The sequence below is a fragment of the Psittacula echo genome, assembly GCF_963264785.1.
Source record: "Psittacula echo genome assembly, chromosome: 26".
NCBI lineage: Eukaryota > Metazoa > Chordata > Aves > Psittaciformes > Psittacidae > Psittacula > Psittacula echo.
In genome coordinates, this window is record NC_137761.1 from 3,473,818 (window position 1) to 3,486,474 (window position 12,657).

At 67.8% G+C, this 12,657-nt stretch overlaps 4 protein-coding genes across 5 annotated transcripts; 2 read left to right on the forward strand and 2 right to left on the reverse strand.

Moving 5' to 3' along the window:
* Nucleotides 1-181: 181 nt before the first annotated feature.
* LOC308230186 (apoptosis-associated speck-like protein containing a CARD) lies at nucleotides 182-2,750 on the reverse strand. The gene is made up of 2 exons (XM_080634750.1): nucleotides 2,474-2,750; nucleotides 182-1,389 (listed from the first exon to the last, which is right to left on the reverse strand). The coding sequence occupies exons 1-2, from the start codon at nucleotides 2,739-2,741 to the stop codon at nucleotides 1,070-1,072; spliced, it is 588 nt and encodes a 195-aa protein (XP_080490876.1). The 5' UTR covers nucleotides 2,742-2,750; the 3' UTR covers nucleotides 182-1,069.
* A 2,052-nt stretch (nucleotides 2,751-4,802) lies between these two features.
* On the forward strand, nucleotides 4,803-8,883 carry ECM1 (extracellular matrix protein 1). Its single transcript, XM_080634831.1, has 7 exons — nucleotides 4,803-4,887; nucleotides 5,609-5,680; nucleotides 6,399-6,679; nucleotides 6,755-7,078; nucleotides 7,521-7,741; nucleotides 8,489-8,573; nucleotides 8,658-8,883. The coding sequence occupies exons 1-7, from the start codon at nucleotides 4,839-4,841 to the stop codon at nucleotides 8,832-8,834; spliced, it is 1,209 nt and encodes a 402-aa protein (XP_080490957.1). The 5' UTR covers nucleotides 4,803-4,838; the 3' UTR covers nucleotides 8,835-8,883.
* A 962-nt stretch (nucleotides 8,884-9,845) lies between these two features.
* On the reverse strand, nucleotides 9,846-10,686 carry RPS27 (ribosomal protein S27). The gene is made up of 4 exons (XM_080634851.1): nucleotides 10,580-10,686; nucleotides 10,275-10,383; nucleotides 10,074-10,184; nucleotides 9,846-9,958 (listed from the first exon to the last, which is right to left on the reverse strand). Exons 1-4 carry the CDS (start codon nucleotides 10,583-10,585, stop codon nucleotides 9,930-9,932), a joined length of 255 nt encoding a protein of 84 aa, XP_080490977.1. The 5' UTR covers nucleotides 10,586-10,686; the 3' UTR covers nucleotides 9,846-9,929.
* Nucleotides 10,687-11,250: 564 nt separating this feature from the next.
* Nucleotides 11,251-12,560, forward strand: JTB (jumping translocation breakpoint). 2 transcript variants are annotated; one of them, XM_080634915.1, is made up of 5 exons: nucleotides 11,251-11,414; nucleotides 11,495-11,535; nucleotides 11,623-11,708; nucleotides 12,182-12,261; nucleotides 12,332-12,560. In XM_080634915.1, the coding sequence occupies exons 1-5, from the start codon at nucleotides 11,347-11,349 to the stop codon at nucleotides 12,486-12,488; spliced, it is 432 nt and encodes a 143-aa protein (XP_080491041.1). In that variant the 5' UTR covers nucleotides 11,251-11,346; the 3' UTR covers nucleotides 12,489-12,560. The 2 variants fall into 2 exon arrangements, with proteins under 2 accessions (XP_080491041.1, XP_080491042.1); XM_080634916.1 differs by having other exon boundaries at nucleotides 12,185-12,261.
* Nucleotides 12,561-12,657: the final 97 nt, after the last annotated feature.

The window sequence follows — 12,657 nt, forward strand, 5'->3', positions numbered from 1 at the left end:
CCTGCACCCTGCCTGCACCCCGGTGTCCCCCCCAGCCCTCGCCGCACCCGGGCACGGTTCCAGGCCAGGTTTATTGCGGGCACCCTCCCATATAAAAGCTTCATCTCGGACCCAGGGTCCCCCCCCCAACCCCCGACTGCTTCCTGGGTGCCCCAGCTCCATGGGTGCACCCCGACACGGGGGGTCCCCGTCCTGGTGCCAGGATGGGGGTACCCAATGGGCCCCATCGGGATGGGGACACCCAAGGGGTTCCATCGGGATGGGGGTACCCAAGGGGTCTTAGAGGGATTGGGATACCCAATGGGTCCTATAGGGATGGGAGCACCCAATGGGTCCTATAGGGATGGGGGCACCCAAAGGGTCCATAGGGATTGGGGTACCCAAAGGGTCCATAGGGATGGGGGTACCCAATGGGTCCTATAGGGATGGGGGTACCCAAGATGTCTCATAGGGATGGGGGCACCCAATGGGTCCTATAGGGATTGGGGCACCCAATGGGTCCATAGGGATTGGGGCACCCAATGGGTCCATAGGGATTGGGGCACCCAAGATGTCTCATAGGGATTGGGGCACCCAATGGGTCCTATAGGGATTGGGGCACCCAATGGGTCCATAGGGATTGGGGCACCCAAGATGTCTCATAGGGATTGGGGCACCCAAAGGGTCCTATAGGGATGGGGGCACCCAATGGGTCCTATAGGGATGGGGGTACCCAATGGGTCCTATAGGGATGGGGGCACCCAATGGGTCCTATAGGGATGGGGGTACCCAATGGATCCTATAGGGATGGGGGCACCCAATGGGTCCATAGGGATGGGGGCACCCAATGGGTCCATAGGGATGGGGGTACCCAATGGGTCCATAGGGATGGGGGCACCCAATGGGTCCTATAGGGATGGGGGTACCCAATGGGTCCTATAGGGATGGGGGCACCCAATGGGTCCATAGGGATGGGGGCACCCAATGGGTCCATAGGGATGGGGGTACCCAATGGGTCCATAGGGATTGGGGCACCCAATGGGTCCCACAGGCACGGGGGTACCCATGGGCCCGGCGGGGCTGCGGTGGCTCAGGGCGGCCCCAGCTCCTCCATGAGGCAGGGCTGCAGCTCCCGCAGGGCCCGCAGGAAGCAGCCGTGGCCGCCGCGGCCCCAGCCCGGGGCCGTGTCCAGGAGCCGCCGCATCCGCTCCTGCGGGGTGGCCCCGGCGGCCACGGCGGCCGCGGCCTCGGCGCTGAGCGCGCCCCGCGCCTGCAGCCGGTCCAGGAGCGGCGCCACCGCCCGCACCCCCTGCACCAGCGCCGCGCGGTGCCGCAGCACGAACCGCGTGACGTCATCGGCGGCGTCATCGGCGGCGTCATCGGCGGCGTCATCGGCGGGGCGGGCAGCGGCTGCCAAGGGGGAAGGGGTTCAGGGGCCGCTGCCCAATGAGGGGGGGCGGCACCTGGGCACGTGGCGTGATGCTTCCCAGCACAGCGCATCCCAACGCATCCCATCCTAACACATCCCAACACATCCCATCCTAACACATCCCAACACATCCCATCCCAACACATCCAACACATCCCATCCTAACACATCCCAACACATCCCATCCTAACACATCCAACACATCCAACACATCCCATCCTAACACATCCCAACGCATCCCATCCTAACACATCCCAACACATCCCATCGTAACACATCCCAACACATCCCATCCCAACACATCCAACACATCCAACACATCCCATCCTAACACATCCCAACGCATCCCATCCTAACACATCCCAACACATCCCATCGTAACACATCCAACACATCCCATCCTAACACATCCCAACACATCCCATCGTAACACATCCCAACACAACACATCCCAACCCTCCCCAACACAACCCATCCCATCTCAACCCTTCTCAACCTAACGCATCCCATCCTAACACATCCCAACACAGCACATCCCAACGCAACCCATCCCATCCCTTTGTAACACATCCCAACCTAACACATCCCAAAGCAACACATTCCAACACAGTGCATCCCATCCCACCCCAACCCATCCATCCCAACCAATCCCAACCATCCCATCCATCCCATCCCACCCCAACCCATCCCATCCAATCCCAACCCATCCCATCCATCCAATCCCACCCCAACCCATCCATCCCATCCCAACCCATCATATCCCAACCCATCCCATCCCACCCCATCCAATCCCAACCCATCCCATCCATCCCATCCCAACCCATTGCATCCCAACCCATCCCATCCCATCCCAACCCATCGCATCCCAACCCATCCCATCCCAACTCATCCCATCCCATCCCACCCATCGCATCCCATCCCCATCCCCATCCCATCCCAACCCATCGCATCCCAACCCATCCCATCCCATCCCAACCCATCGCATCCCAACCCATCCCATCCCAACCCATCCCATCCCAACCCATCCCATCCCAACCCATCCCATCCCAACCCACCCCCTCTCACCACCATCCCGCAGCAGCCACTCGGCCAGGTCCCTCCTCTGGATGCTCCTCAGCGCCTCCCCCATCACCGCCACCCCATAGCGCTCCCCATAGTGCCCCACGATGAGGTCGGTCAGGTCGAGCGCGTCGGCCGCCTCCATCCTGCCGCGGGGCACGGTCCGGTACCCGGCCGCCACCGGCGCCTGGTTCAGCGCCGCCTTCACGCGCCGCAGCTCCAGCGCCGAAAGCTCCTCCAGCACCCGCAGGATGCGGTCCCGGCCCCCGGCCATGGGGGGACCCCCCAGAGCATCGCTGCTGCCGGAGGCCATGGCGGGGAACGGGGCAGGAAGGAAACGGGGCCGATGGGAGGGGAACGTGGGGCCCAAGGCGGTGCCTGCGGCATCGGCGCTGCCGGCACTGGGGAGGTGGGAAAGGGGAGAATGGGGGCTCCTGCCTGCAATGGGGCAGGGATGGGGGCTCCTGCCTGCAATGGGGCAGGGATGGGGGCTCCTGCCTGCAATGGGGCAGGGATGAGGGCTCCTGCCTGCAACGGGACAGGGATGAGGGCTCCTGCCTGCAATGGGGCAGGGATGGGGGCTCCTGCCTGCAATGGGGCAGGGATGAGGGCTCCTGCCTGCAATGGGGCAGGGTTGGGGGTTCCTGCCTGCAATGGGGCAGGGATGGGGGCTCCTGCCTGCAATGGGGCAGGGATGAGGCCGCTGCCTGCAGCAGGGGAGCAGCCCCAGGCACTGTGGGGAAGGAAGAGCCACGAACACACACGAGGATGCTCAAGGCTCAACCGCTCCCCTTTGCGCAACCGGCGCCGCCATAGAGAGCGCGGCTGCTGCTCCTGCGCCCTAAATCCGGCCGCACTGAGCCCGGTTCTGAGCCCCCAACTCGGTACTTGGGGGGCTCCGTGCCAGCCCACGGATGCTCAATGGGGCCGGGGTCAAGGCCCCAAACTCAGGCCTTGGTCTCTTCCTATGGCCAAGGGAACGGAGCCTTGGGCAGCCCCGTACCCGCGGTCCGCGCAGAACCGGCTGCGCCGGCAGCGGCACCGCCCGCGCTCAGCGCGCCGAAACAGCCGCGCCCCGCTCCTAATATGGACATCGCCCCGCCCTCCAGCTCCTTATATAGGCATGGCCCCGCCCCTATCGCCGCAGGCCGCGCCCCGCTCGCCAAGGCCGCCCTGGGTCCTAGCGCCTGCCCGCCCGCTCGTCCCCCGTGGGATGGGGTTTTAGCGGCAAAGCAAGCGCGTTCCGGAGCTCTCCGTGTGCCCCCCATGTCCCCATCGTGCCCCCCGTGTCCTTCCTATGGGTCCCATATCCCCATCGTATCCCCCGTGTCCTTCCTATGGGTCCCATATCCCCATCGTATCCCCCGTGTCCTTCCTATGGGTCCCATATCCCCATCGTATCCCCCGTGTCCTTCCTATGGGTCCCATATCCCCATCGTGCCCCCCGTGTCCTTCCTATGGGTCCCATATCCCCCAGTGCAGGCCGTGCCCTGGGGGGGCTCTCCCAGTACAGCTTCCACCTGAATAAGGGGGGGGGGGCACGGACCAGGGACCCCCCCACCCCTGGAGCTGCTCATGGACCCCCCCGGGCTCCTTCTGGGACCCCCCCCGTTAGGAATCGCTTTAGGACCCCAACACCCCCCCCTTTGGGATCTGAACCCCCTTAAAGCCCCCCCTCGGGACCCTCTTGGGTCCCCCCCACATCCTCATCCCCCCCCCCCCATCGCCTTCCTCCCGGGGTTTTCCCACCGGATTCCCGGTGGGACACAAGGGGGGGACACGGGGGGGGTTGCGCAAACCTGCGTCACCTTGAGCCGGCTGTTGGGCAATGCCCCCCCCCCCGCTTGGGGCTGGGACCCCCCCATTGACCCCCATAATGGGGGGGAAAGGGGGGCGCTGGTGGCTCTGCCCCCCCCAACCTCTTCCATAGAGGGTTCAAGGGGGGGGACACGAAATGGGTCCCTTCAATGGGGGGTTCCCCCCCCCCCCGTGGTCCCCCCCCTTTGCCGGGGGCTGAGTCACGGGGTGGGGCCGGGCTCAAAATGGGGCAAAAACCGCAAAAATGCGGCTGCTTCCCCTTGGGGGGGGGGGGGGGGGCAGGGGCCGCCATGGGGGGGGCACGGGACAGGACCACTACGGGGGGGGCAGGGGCCGCCATGGGGGGGGGCGGAGCCGCCATGGTTGGGGCACGATCGTGGCCCTGTTTTGGGGTGCAGCAGCCGCAGCCCCCCCCGTGTCCGTTCCCCCCCCCCCCGGGCCCCCCCATCCCGCCCCACCCCACGTGAGGCCGTGACTCAGGCCCCGGCCCTTCATAAGCTCGGAGCCGGCTCCAGCCCCACAGCGGCGGCTACAGCCCCACAGCGCCCGCCCCATGGCTGCCCTCAGCCTCCTCCTCCTCCTCTTCCTCCTCGGCGCTACCGGTGAGTCCCGACCCGCGCGGGCTCCCTTTGGGAATTCCGGGTCCCATCCCCAACACTGGGGCCCCTTCCTGGGTACCCGGCTCCCATTCCCGAGCTCCGGGGGCCCTTTCCCGGCTTCCCAAAGCCCCTTCCCAAACTCTGGAATCTCCTTCCCGGGTCCCCGGATCCCTTTCCTTGAGACCTGGATCCCGTTTGGGTGCCCGGATCCCGTTTGGGTGCCCCGGTTCCCGTTTGGGTGCCCGGTTCCCGTTTGGGTGCCCCGGTTCCCGTTTGGGTGCCCCGGTTCCCGTTTGGGTGCCCCGGCTCCCGTTTGGGTGCCCGGCTCCCGTTTGGGTGCCCGGCTCCCGTTTGGGTGCCCGGCTCCCGTTTGGGTGTCCCGGCTCCCGTTTGGGTGTCCCGGCTCCCGTTTGGGTGTCCCGGCTCCCGTTTGGGTGCCCGGATCCCATCCCAACCCCTGGCTCCGATTCCCAAAGGGAATTCCCAAGCCCCCTTCCCCATCTCCCGGCTCCCGAATTCCTTGGGCCCTGTTTGGGTCCCCTTCCCGCATACCCGGCTCCCCACCCCGGATGTGTGGGTCACACCCCTGGGTCCCTGCCCCACATCCGGGCCCGTCCCCCCCCCCCGGCTCTCTTTGGTCTCCTCCCCATCACGGGGCTCCAAACCCATGGGGACGGGGGGGGTCCCCCCATTGACCCCCGTTGTTGTCCCCCCCCCGTGACAGTGGTGGCGCCGGAGCCCCCCCAGGGGCTGGTACAGGAGAGCGTGGAGCTGCGGCCCCCCCCCATCCAACAGCGTGAGGATGGGACACGGGAATGGGGGGGGACAGAGGGACATGGATAAGGGAGGGATGGGGTGATGGGGACATGGATGGGGGGGCAACACCTTGGGATGGGGACATGGATGAAGGAAACACCTTGGGATGGGGACATGAATAAAGGGAACCCTTTGGGATGGGGACATGGATAAAGGGAACACCTTGGGATGGGGACCATGGCTGGGGGGGACATGGATAATGGAGGGGGGCAGCCCTTTGGGATGGAGACAAGGATGAGGGAACAGCCAGGGGTTGGGGACAGGGGGGACTTGGGGACATGGATGAGGGGAGCAGGGTGATGGAGAGGGAGGCAGCACCTTGGAATGGGGACATGGATACAGGGAACCCTTTGGGATGAGGGCATGGATGGGGGGACACCTTGGGATGGGGACCACGGATGGAGGGGATATGGATAATAGAGAAGGGCAGCACCTTGGGATGGGGACCTGGATAAGGGGAACCCCCTTGGGATGAGGACATGGATGGGGGGAACAGGGTGATGGGGGGAGCCCCTTGGGATGGGGACGTGGATAAAGGGAACCCCTCGGGATGGGGACCTGGATAAGGGGAACCCCTCGGGATGGGGACCTGGATAAGGGGAACCCCCTCGGGATGGGGACCTGGATAAGGGGAACCCCTCGGGATGGGGACCACGGCTGGTGTCAAGGCCTGCCCCATGCTCCCCCCCCCCCCCCAGTGCTTCAGGACCCGGCCCCGCTCCCGGACGCCGCCGTCGCCGCCGCCGCCACCTTGGCCCCGTGGGGGCCCCGCTCCGTGCCCGGCTTCCCCCCGCCATGGCCCGAGGCCGCCGCCGTGACCCGGCTCTGCCGGGAGCGCCCCCCCCGGCCCGCGGCGCCCGCGCTGCCCCCGAGCTCCTTCGGGCACCTCCGGCGCCAGGCGGCGGCGCTGGGCGCGCTCGGGCCCCGCTTGGATTCGTGCTGCGGCCGCGCCGCTCCCGTGCCCTGCGCCCGCCGCGAGGTGAGGGGGGGAGCGGCGGGGGGGGGGGGGGTCCCGGTTACCGGCTCCGGCGGGTCCTGACCGCGCTCCCCGCAGTGGGCGGCGGTGCTGGACGCGTTCTGCTCAGAGGAGTTCGCGGTGAAGACGCGGCCGTTCCATTGCTGCCGCCTGCGCGGCGCGCACCGGAGGCGCTGCTTCACCGAGGCCGCCGGCAGCGGGGGCGCTGCTGAGGGGGACGCGGGGGTCCCGTTCCCCCCCGGCGAACCCACGGCCTCCAACATGGGCAACATCTGCGGGCTGCGGGGGCTGCGGCCCGGCCCGGCCGGGCCCGCCGGGCCCCTCGCCCGGTTCCAGCTGCGCCTGGAGCGGGACTTCGGGCGCTGCTGCCGCAACGGGAGCCTGGAGTGCGCGCACGAGGCGGTGAGAGCGGGAGCGGCCCCGAGGGGGCTGCGGTGGGGACGGGGAAGCGGGAGGGGGGGACCCTGGGGTCTGGAATAGGGGCCGGGGATGCGGGAAGGATGCAGGGGCAGAGACAGGGAGGAGGGATGGGGGTACCCTGGGACCCGGAATAGGGTCCGGGGATGCAGGAATGGTGCAGGAGCGCACACAGGGATGCGGGCCGGGGGTACCCTGGGGTCTGCAGGGATCCAGGAGGGACCCAGAGCAGGGGCAGAAGGATCCCAAGAGGGGATCCAGGCCTGACCCAGGGACACCCGGGGCTGGGGGGGTTCCAAGCATCCGCGGGTACCAACAGGGCCCCGAACACGGGGAAAACGGGACCCGGGCACCGCGGGGGGGGCCCCAATGCCGGGAACGGGCCCCGGGGCAGGGTCCGTGTCCCACGGCCGCGCCGCTCCCGCAGTGGCGCTCGGGGCTGGAGCGGCTCTGCCGGCAGGAGGCGGCGCTGGGGCCCCGGCAGCGGCGCTGCTGCGGGAAGGACCCGGGCCCCGCTCGGCTCCGCTGCTTCGCGGCCTCGGCCCCGCAGCCGCGCTACGATCGGGAACTGCACAACGTGAGCCTGGGCCAGGCCGGGCCCGCGCTGCTGCGGGCGCTCTGCGGCCCCGCGCGGCTGCTCAGCAAGAGGTGGGCCCCGGGACCGAGCCCTGAGCATCCCCCCGGGGCCCCCTCCCATCGGTGATCCCATCCCATCCCTGTGCCCCGATCCCATCCCTGTGCCCCGATCCCATCCCTGTGCCCCGGTCCCATCCCTGTGCCCCGATCCCATCCCTGTGCCCCGATCCCATCCCTGTGCCCCGATCCCATCCCTGTGCCCCGATCCCATCCCTGTGCCCCGATCCCATCCCTGTGCCCCGATCCCATCCCTGTGCCCCGGTCCCATCCCTGTGCCCCGGTCCCATCCCTGTGCCCCGATCCCATCCCTGTGCCCCGATCCCATCCCTGTGCCCCGATCCCATCCCTGTGCCCCGATCCCATCCCTGTGCCCCGATCCCATCCCTGTGCCCCGATCCCATCCTTGTGCCCCACTCCCATCCCTGTGCCCCGATCCCATCCCTGTGCCCCGATCCCATCCCTGTGCCCCGATCCCATCCTTGTGCCCCGATCCCATCCCTGTGCCCCGATCCCATCCCTGTGCCCCGATCCCATCCCTGTGCCCCACTCCCATCCCTGTGCCCCGATCCCATCCCTGTTCCCCACTCCCATCCCTGTGCCCCGATCCCATCCCTGTGCCCCGATCCCATCCCTGTGCCCCGATCCCATCCCTGTGCCCCACTCCCATCCCTGTGCCCCGATCCCATCCCTGTGCCCCGATCCCAGCCCTGTGCCCCGATCCCATCCCCGATCCCATCATCGCTCCCCCCCATCCCACAGGCGCCCAGTCCCGGAGCTCCTGGGGGCCATCACCTCCTGCTGCCCGCGGCCCCCCCAGGAGCAGCGCGCCTGCACCGAGGAGCAGGTGAGTGCCTCTGGGGCGCCCCCCATACCCCGCCCGACCCCCCCCCCCCCCGCACTGACAATGGTACCTCCCGTGTGCCCGCAGCTGGCCCAGGCCATCACCACCCTGTGCAGCGCCCGGGGGGGGGCCTGGAAGGACCCAAAGCGCTGCTGCTCGGGGGGGGACCCGGCCGCCCGGCGCCGCTGCTTCGACTCCACGTACCTGGCGGGGGTGACAATGGGGCTGGCGGTGCCCCCCCCGCCCGATGGGCACGAGGAGTGACCCCCCCCCCGGGGCCAGGGGACAATAAAGGTGCTGCCCCCCATCCGCATCCGTGTCCCTATGGGGTGTGTGGGGGTCCCTGTGCATCCGTGTCCCTATGGGGTGTGTGGGGGTCCCTGCGCATCCCTGTCCCTATGGGGTGTGTGGGGATCCCTGTTCCCCACAATCCCAGGGTATCCCCATGTCCTCCATGGTATTCCCATGTTCCCAAACCTATTCCCATCTCTCTCCATCCCCTATGGTGGCCCCCCCCCATGTCCCTATGTCCCCTACGTGATCCCCACATCCCCCATTGGGGGGGGTTAACCCCACGTGGCCTCCCCCATCCGCAGGGATGCAGCTTCCGTATCCCATCCCCATCCCATGGATCCCTTCTCGCCCCTGGCAGGCTCCATCCTGGAATCAGGACCCGCATCCCAGTTCCTTCCATCCGGGATGCACATTCCCGCCTCCCACGTGGAGCTGCCGCCCACCGGGCTCGTTCTGCCCCTATGCTCTAGGAGAAACCTCATTCCCGACGGGATCAGTCACATTCCCACCGGGATCAGTCACATTCCTGACGGGATCATTCGCATCCCAACGGGACCATTCGCATTCCCAACGGGACCATTCGCATCCCAACGGGATCATTCGCATCCCAACGGGACCATTCGCATTCCCAACGGGACCATTCGCATCCCAACGGGATCATTCGCATTCCCAACGGGACCATTCGCATCCCAACGGGAGCATTCCCATTCCCACCGGGATCATTCCCATTCCCAACGGGACCATTCGCATTCCCAACGGGACCATTCGCATCCCAACGGGACCATTCGCATTCCCAACGGGACCATTCGCATCCCAACGGGATCATTCGCATCCCAGCGGGACCATTCGCATCCCAACGGGACCATTCGCATTCCCAACGGGACCATTCGCATCCCACCGGGATCATTCACATCCCAGCGGGCCCATTCGCATCCCAACGGGATCATTCGCATCCCACCGGGATCATTCACATCCCCTCCATTTCTCCTTATTTCATCCAAACTTTATTGGGATCCTCCTCATCCCAGCGCCGCGCCGAGGTCCCATGGGAGCCGCGTCCATGCCTTAGTGCTGCTTCCTTCGGAAGGAACAGCCTGGGGGGGGGAGGGGAAACCTCCTTATCCCGGGAATTCCGTCATTCCCAGCCCACTTCCCTGGCTCTAAAGCGGGGCGGCCGCCACGGGAGCGGGGTTTTAACGGGGCCGTTACCTTCTGTGAGCCGCGCTTTGCCCCCCGTGGGCTGGCACAGGACGGTGGAGCAGCCAACGCAGAGCACCACGGTCTGAGCGTGGCTGAACACGGTCGTGATCTTATAGCAGCCTGCGGGGAGCGGGAGCAGCGGGATCAGCACCGGGAGCAACGCCGGGCTCCCCCCCCCCGCCATTAACCCCTAGGGGGCTCCGTCCTTACCGGGGCATTTGACGTCCATGAAGTAGGAATTGGGGCTCTGCACCAAGCGCTTCTTCTTGTGCTTCCTCTTCTCCTCCTCGGGCGAGGGGTGCAGCAGGTCCTTGGCGAGCTGCGGGGACAAGCGGCCGCCTCAGCGCCTTAGCCCGCCCGCCGCCATCTTGCGGCCCGCGGCGGGGCCCCGCCAGCCCCGGCCCGCACGGAACCCCCGCGGCTGTCCCCGAGGAACCCTCCCCGCCGCCCCCCCCAGGGCAGCCCCGGGGCTGCGGGGCCCAGGGGAGCCCGCCCGGTGCCGCCGCGGTGCTCACGGGCATGGTGGCGTGGAGGGAGCCGCGGCCGGAAAGGGAGCGGGCGGGCGGCGGGAGGGGTTAAGGAGGGCGCGGGGTTTCCCTGCAGGGGCGGAAGTGGGGCGGGGCTACGTGGGCGGCGCCATGTTGGGGATGGCGGCGGCCATGGTGGAGGGGGGGTGGGGGCGGCCATGTTGGGTACGGGCTCGCAGCCAGAGGGGTGGGAAGGAGCTTCCTGGAGGCATGGAATGGGATGGAAGGAGCGCATTCACAGGGTGCTCCAGCCTGGCCTCGGCTCCTCCATCCCGGCGCCCCATCACCCTCACAGGGAAGAGCTTCCATGGAGTCCAACCATTCCCAGCGCTGCCAACCCCACCGATTCCATGATCCTGTTCCGGGGTGATGACTCCGGGAGGCCCAGCCTGTGCCTTGCCCCGTGCCCGCTGTCCCTATGGGGGTGAATGGGCCCGGAGGGGGGAACGGGGGACCCGCGGCGGGCCGGCAGGAGCGGGAAGCCACGCCCCCTTTACGACAAACCACGCCCATTCACTCTAAGCCAGGCCCCATGTGTGACGTTTACCGCTCACAACCGCTCCCCATTGGCTGGAAACGGCCCCACCTCCATTCACGCTAAGCCGCGCCCCTTTATCATAAAGCCACGCCCCTCACGCATACGTGTTTACGCACTAGCCCCGCCCACCGCCCTCAGTGCCACAAGATGGCGGCGGCGCCGCCTGGGTTCTGGGCCCGGCTCCGATCTCTCCGGTAGCTCCGGTAGCGCCGCCGGGATGGGCCCGGCCGGGCCGCGCCGCCGCGCGCTCTGTGCGGTGCTGGGGCTCCTGCTCTGCGGCCTGAGGTCGGTACCGGCCCCGGGGAGCGGGAAACGGGGCCTCCGCCCGCAGCGCGGCCCTCACCGCCTCTCGCTGCTCCCGACAGGCCCGCGGCGGCGATGGCGGCGGGGGACGAGCGGCGCTCGGGTGAGCGGGGCCGGGCCCGGGGGTTGGGGCTGGGGACCGGGAGCGACTCCCGGTGCTGACCCCCCCCCCCCCCCCGCTTCCCCGTAGCGAGCCCGGTGGCGGCCACCGCGTGCTGGCGGGTGGAGGACTTCGTGGTGGCGCAGGAGTGCGGGCCCTGCTCCGGCTTCCAGATGGTGACTGCGGCTGCCCCATAGCGCTGCCCCATAGCGCTGCCCCATAGCCTTTCCCGTAGCCCAGCCTCATAGCCCTGCCCCATAGTCTGCCCCATAGCCTGCCCCGTAGCCTTTCCCGTAGCCCAGCCTCATAGTGCTGCCCCATAGCCCAGCCCCATAGCCTGCCCCGTAGCCTTTCCCGTAGCCCAGCCTCATAGCCCTGCCCCATAGTCTGCCCCATAGCCTGCCCCGTAGCCTTTCCCGTAGCCCAGCCTCATAGCCCTGCCCCATAGTCTGCCCCATAGCCTGCCCCATAGCCTTTCCCGTAGCCCAGCCCCATAGCCCTGCCCTATAGCCCTGTCCCATATTGTGCCCCATAGCCTTTCCTGTAGCCCAGCCTCATTGCGCTGCCCCATAGCCCTGTCCCATATCGTGCCCCATAGCCCAGCCCCGTATCCCTGCCCCATAGCCCCAATGCCCCCTCTCCACTGCAGAAGACGGTGCCCGAGTGCAGCCCCACCGGCTTCGTGGAGCGAATCAACTGCGCCGGCTCCAAGAGGGCTGAGTTCAAGAGGTGGGGGCAGGGCTGGGCATGGGGCCGGGGGGGGGATGCTCCATTCCCAACGTTGTTCCCGCCGGAGCAGCTGCCGCTCGGCGCGGATGGAGGCCCGCGCCTTCTGGAGGTTCGTGGGGGCCATGCTGGGGCTCGCGGCCGTATCCGGGCTCCTGGTGCTCTCCCGCCAGCGCGTCCTGGACAGGAAGGCCCTGGAGAAGGTGCGGAAGCAAATGGAATCCATCTGAAGGCGCCGGGAATGCGGCTCCGGCACTGGGGACGATCCCATGGGATTGGCAGCAATAAACCCGGAGCCCGTGGAGCCGCCTGCATGTGTTGGGCGCAGGGGGTTTGTTCCCAGTGTGGAGCCCAGGCTGGGGGTACCCCCCCCATTGCATCTCATCCCTGTATCCGTGT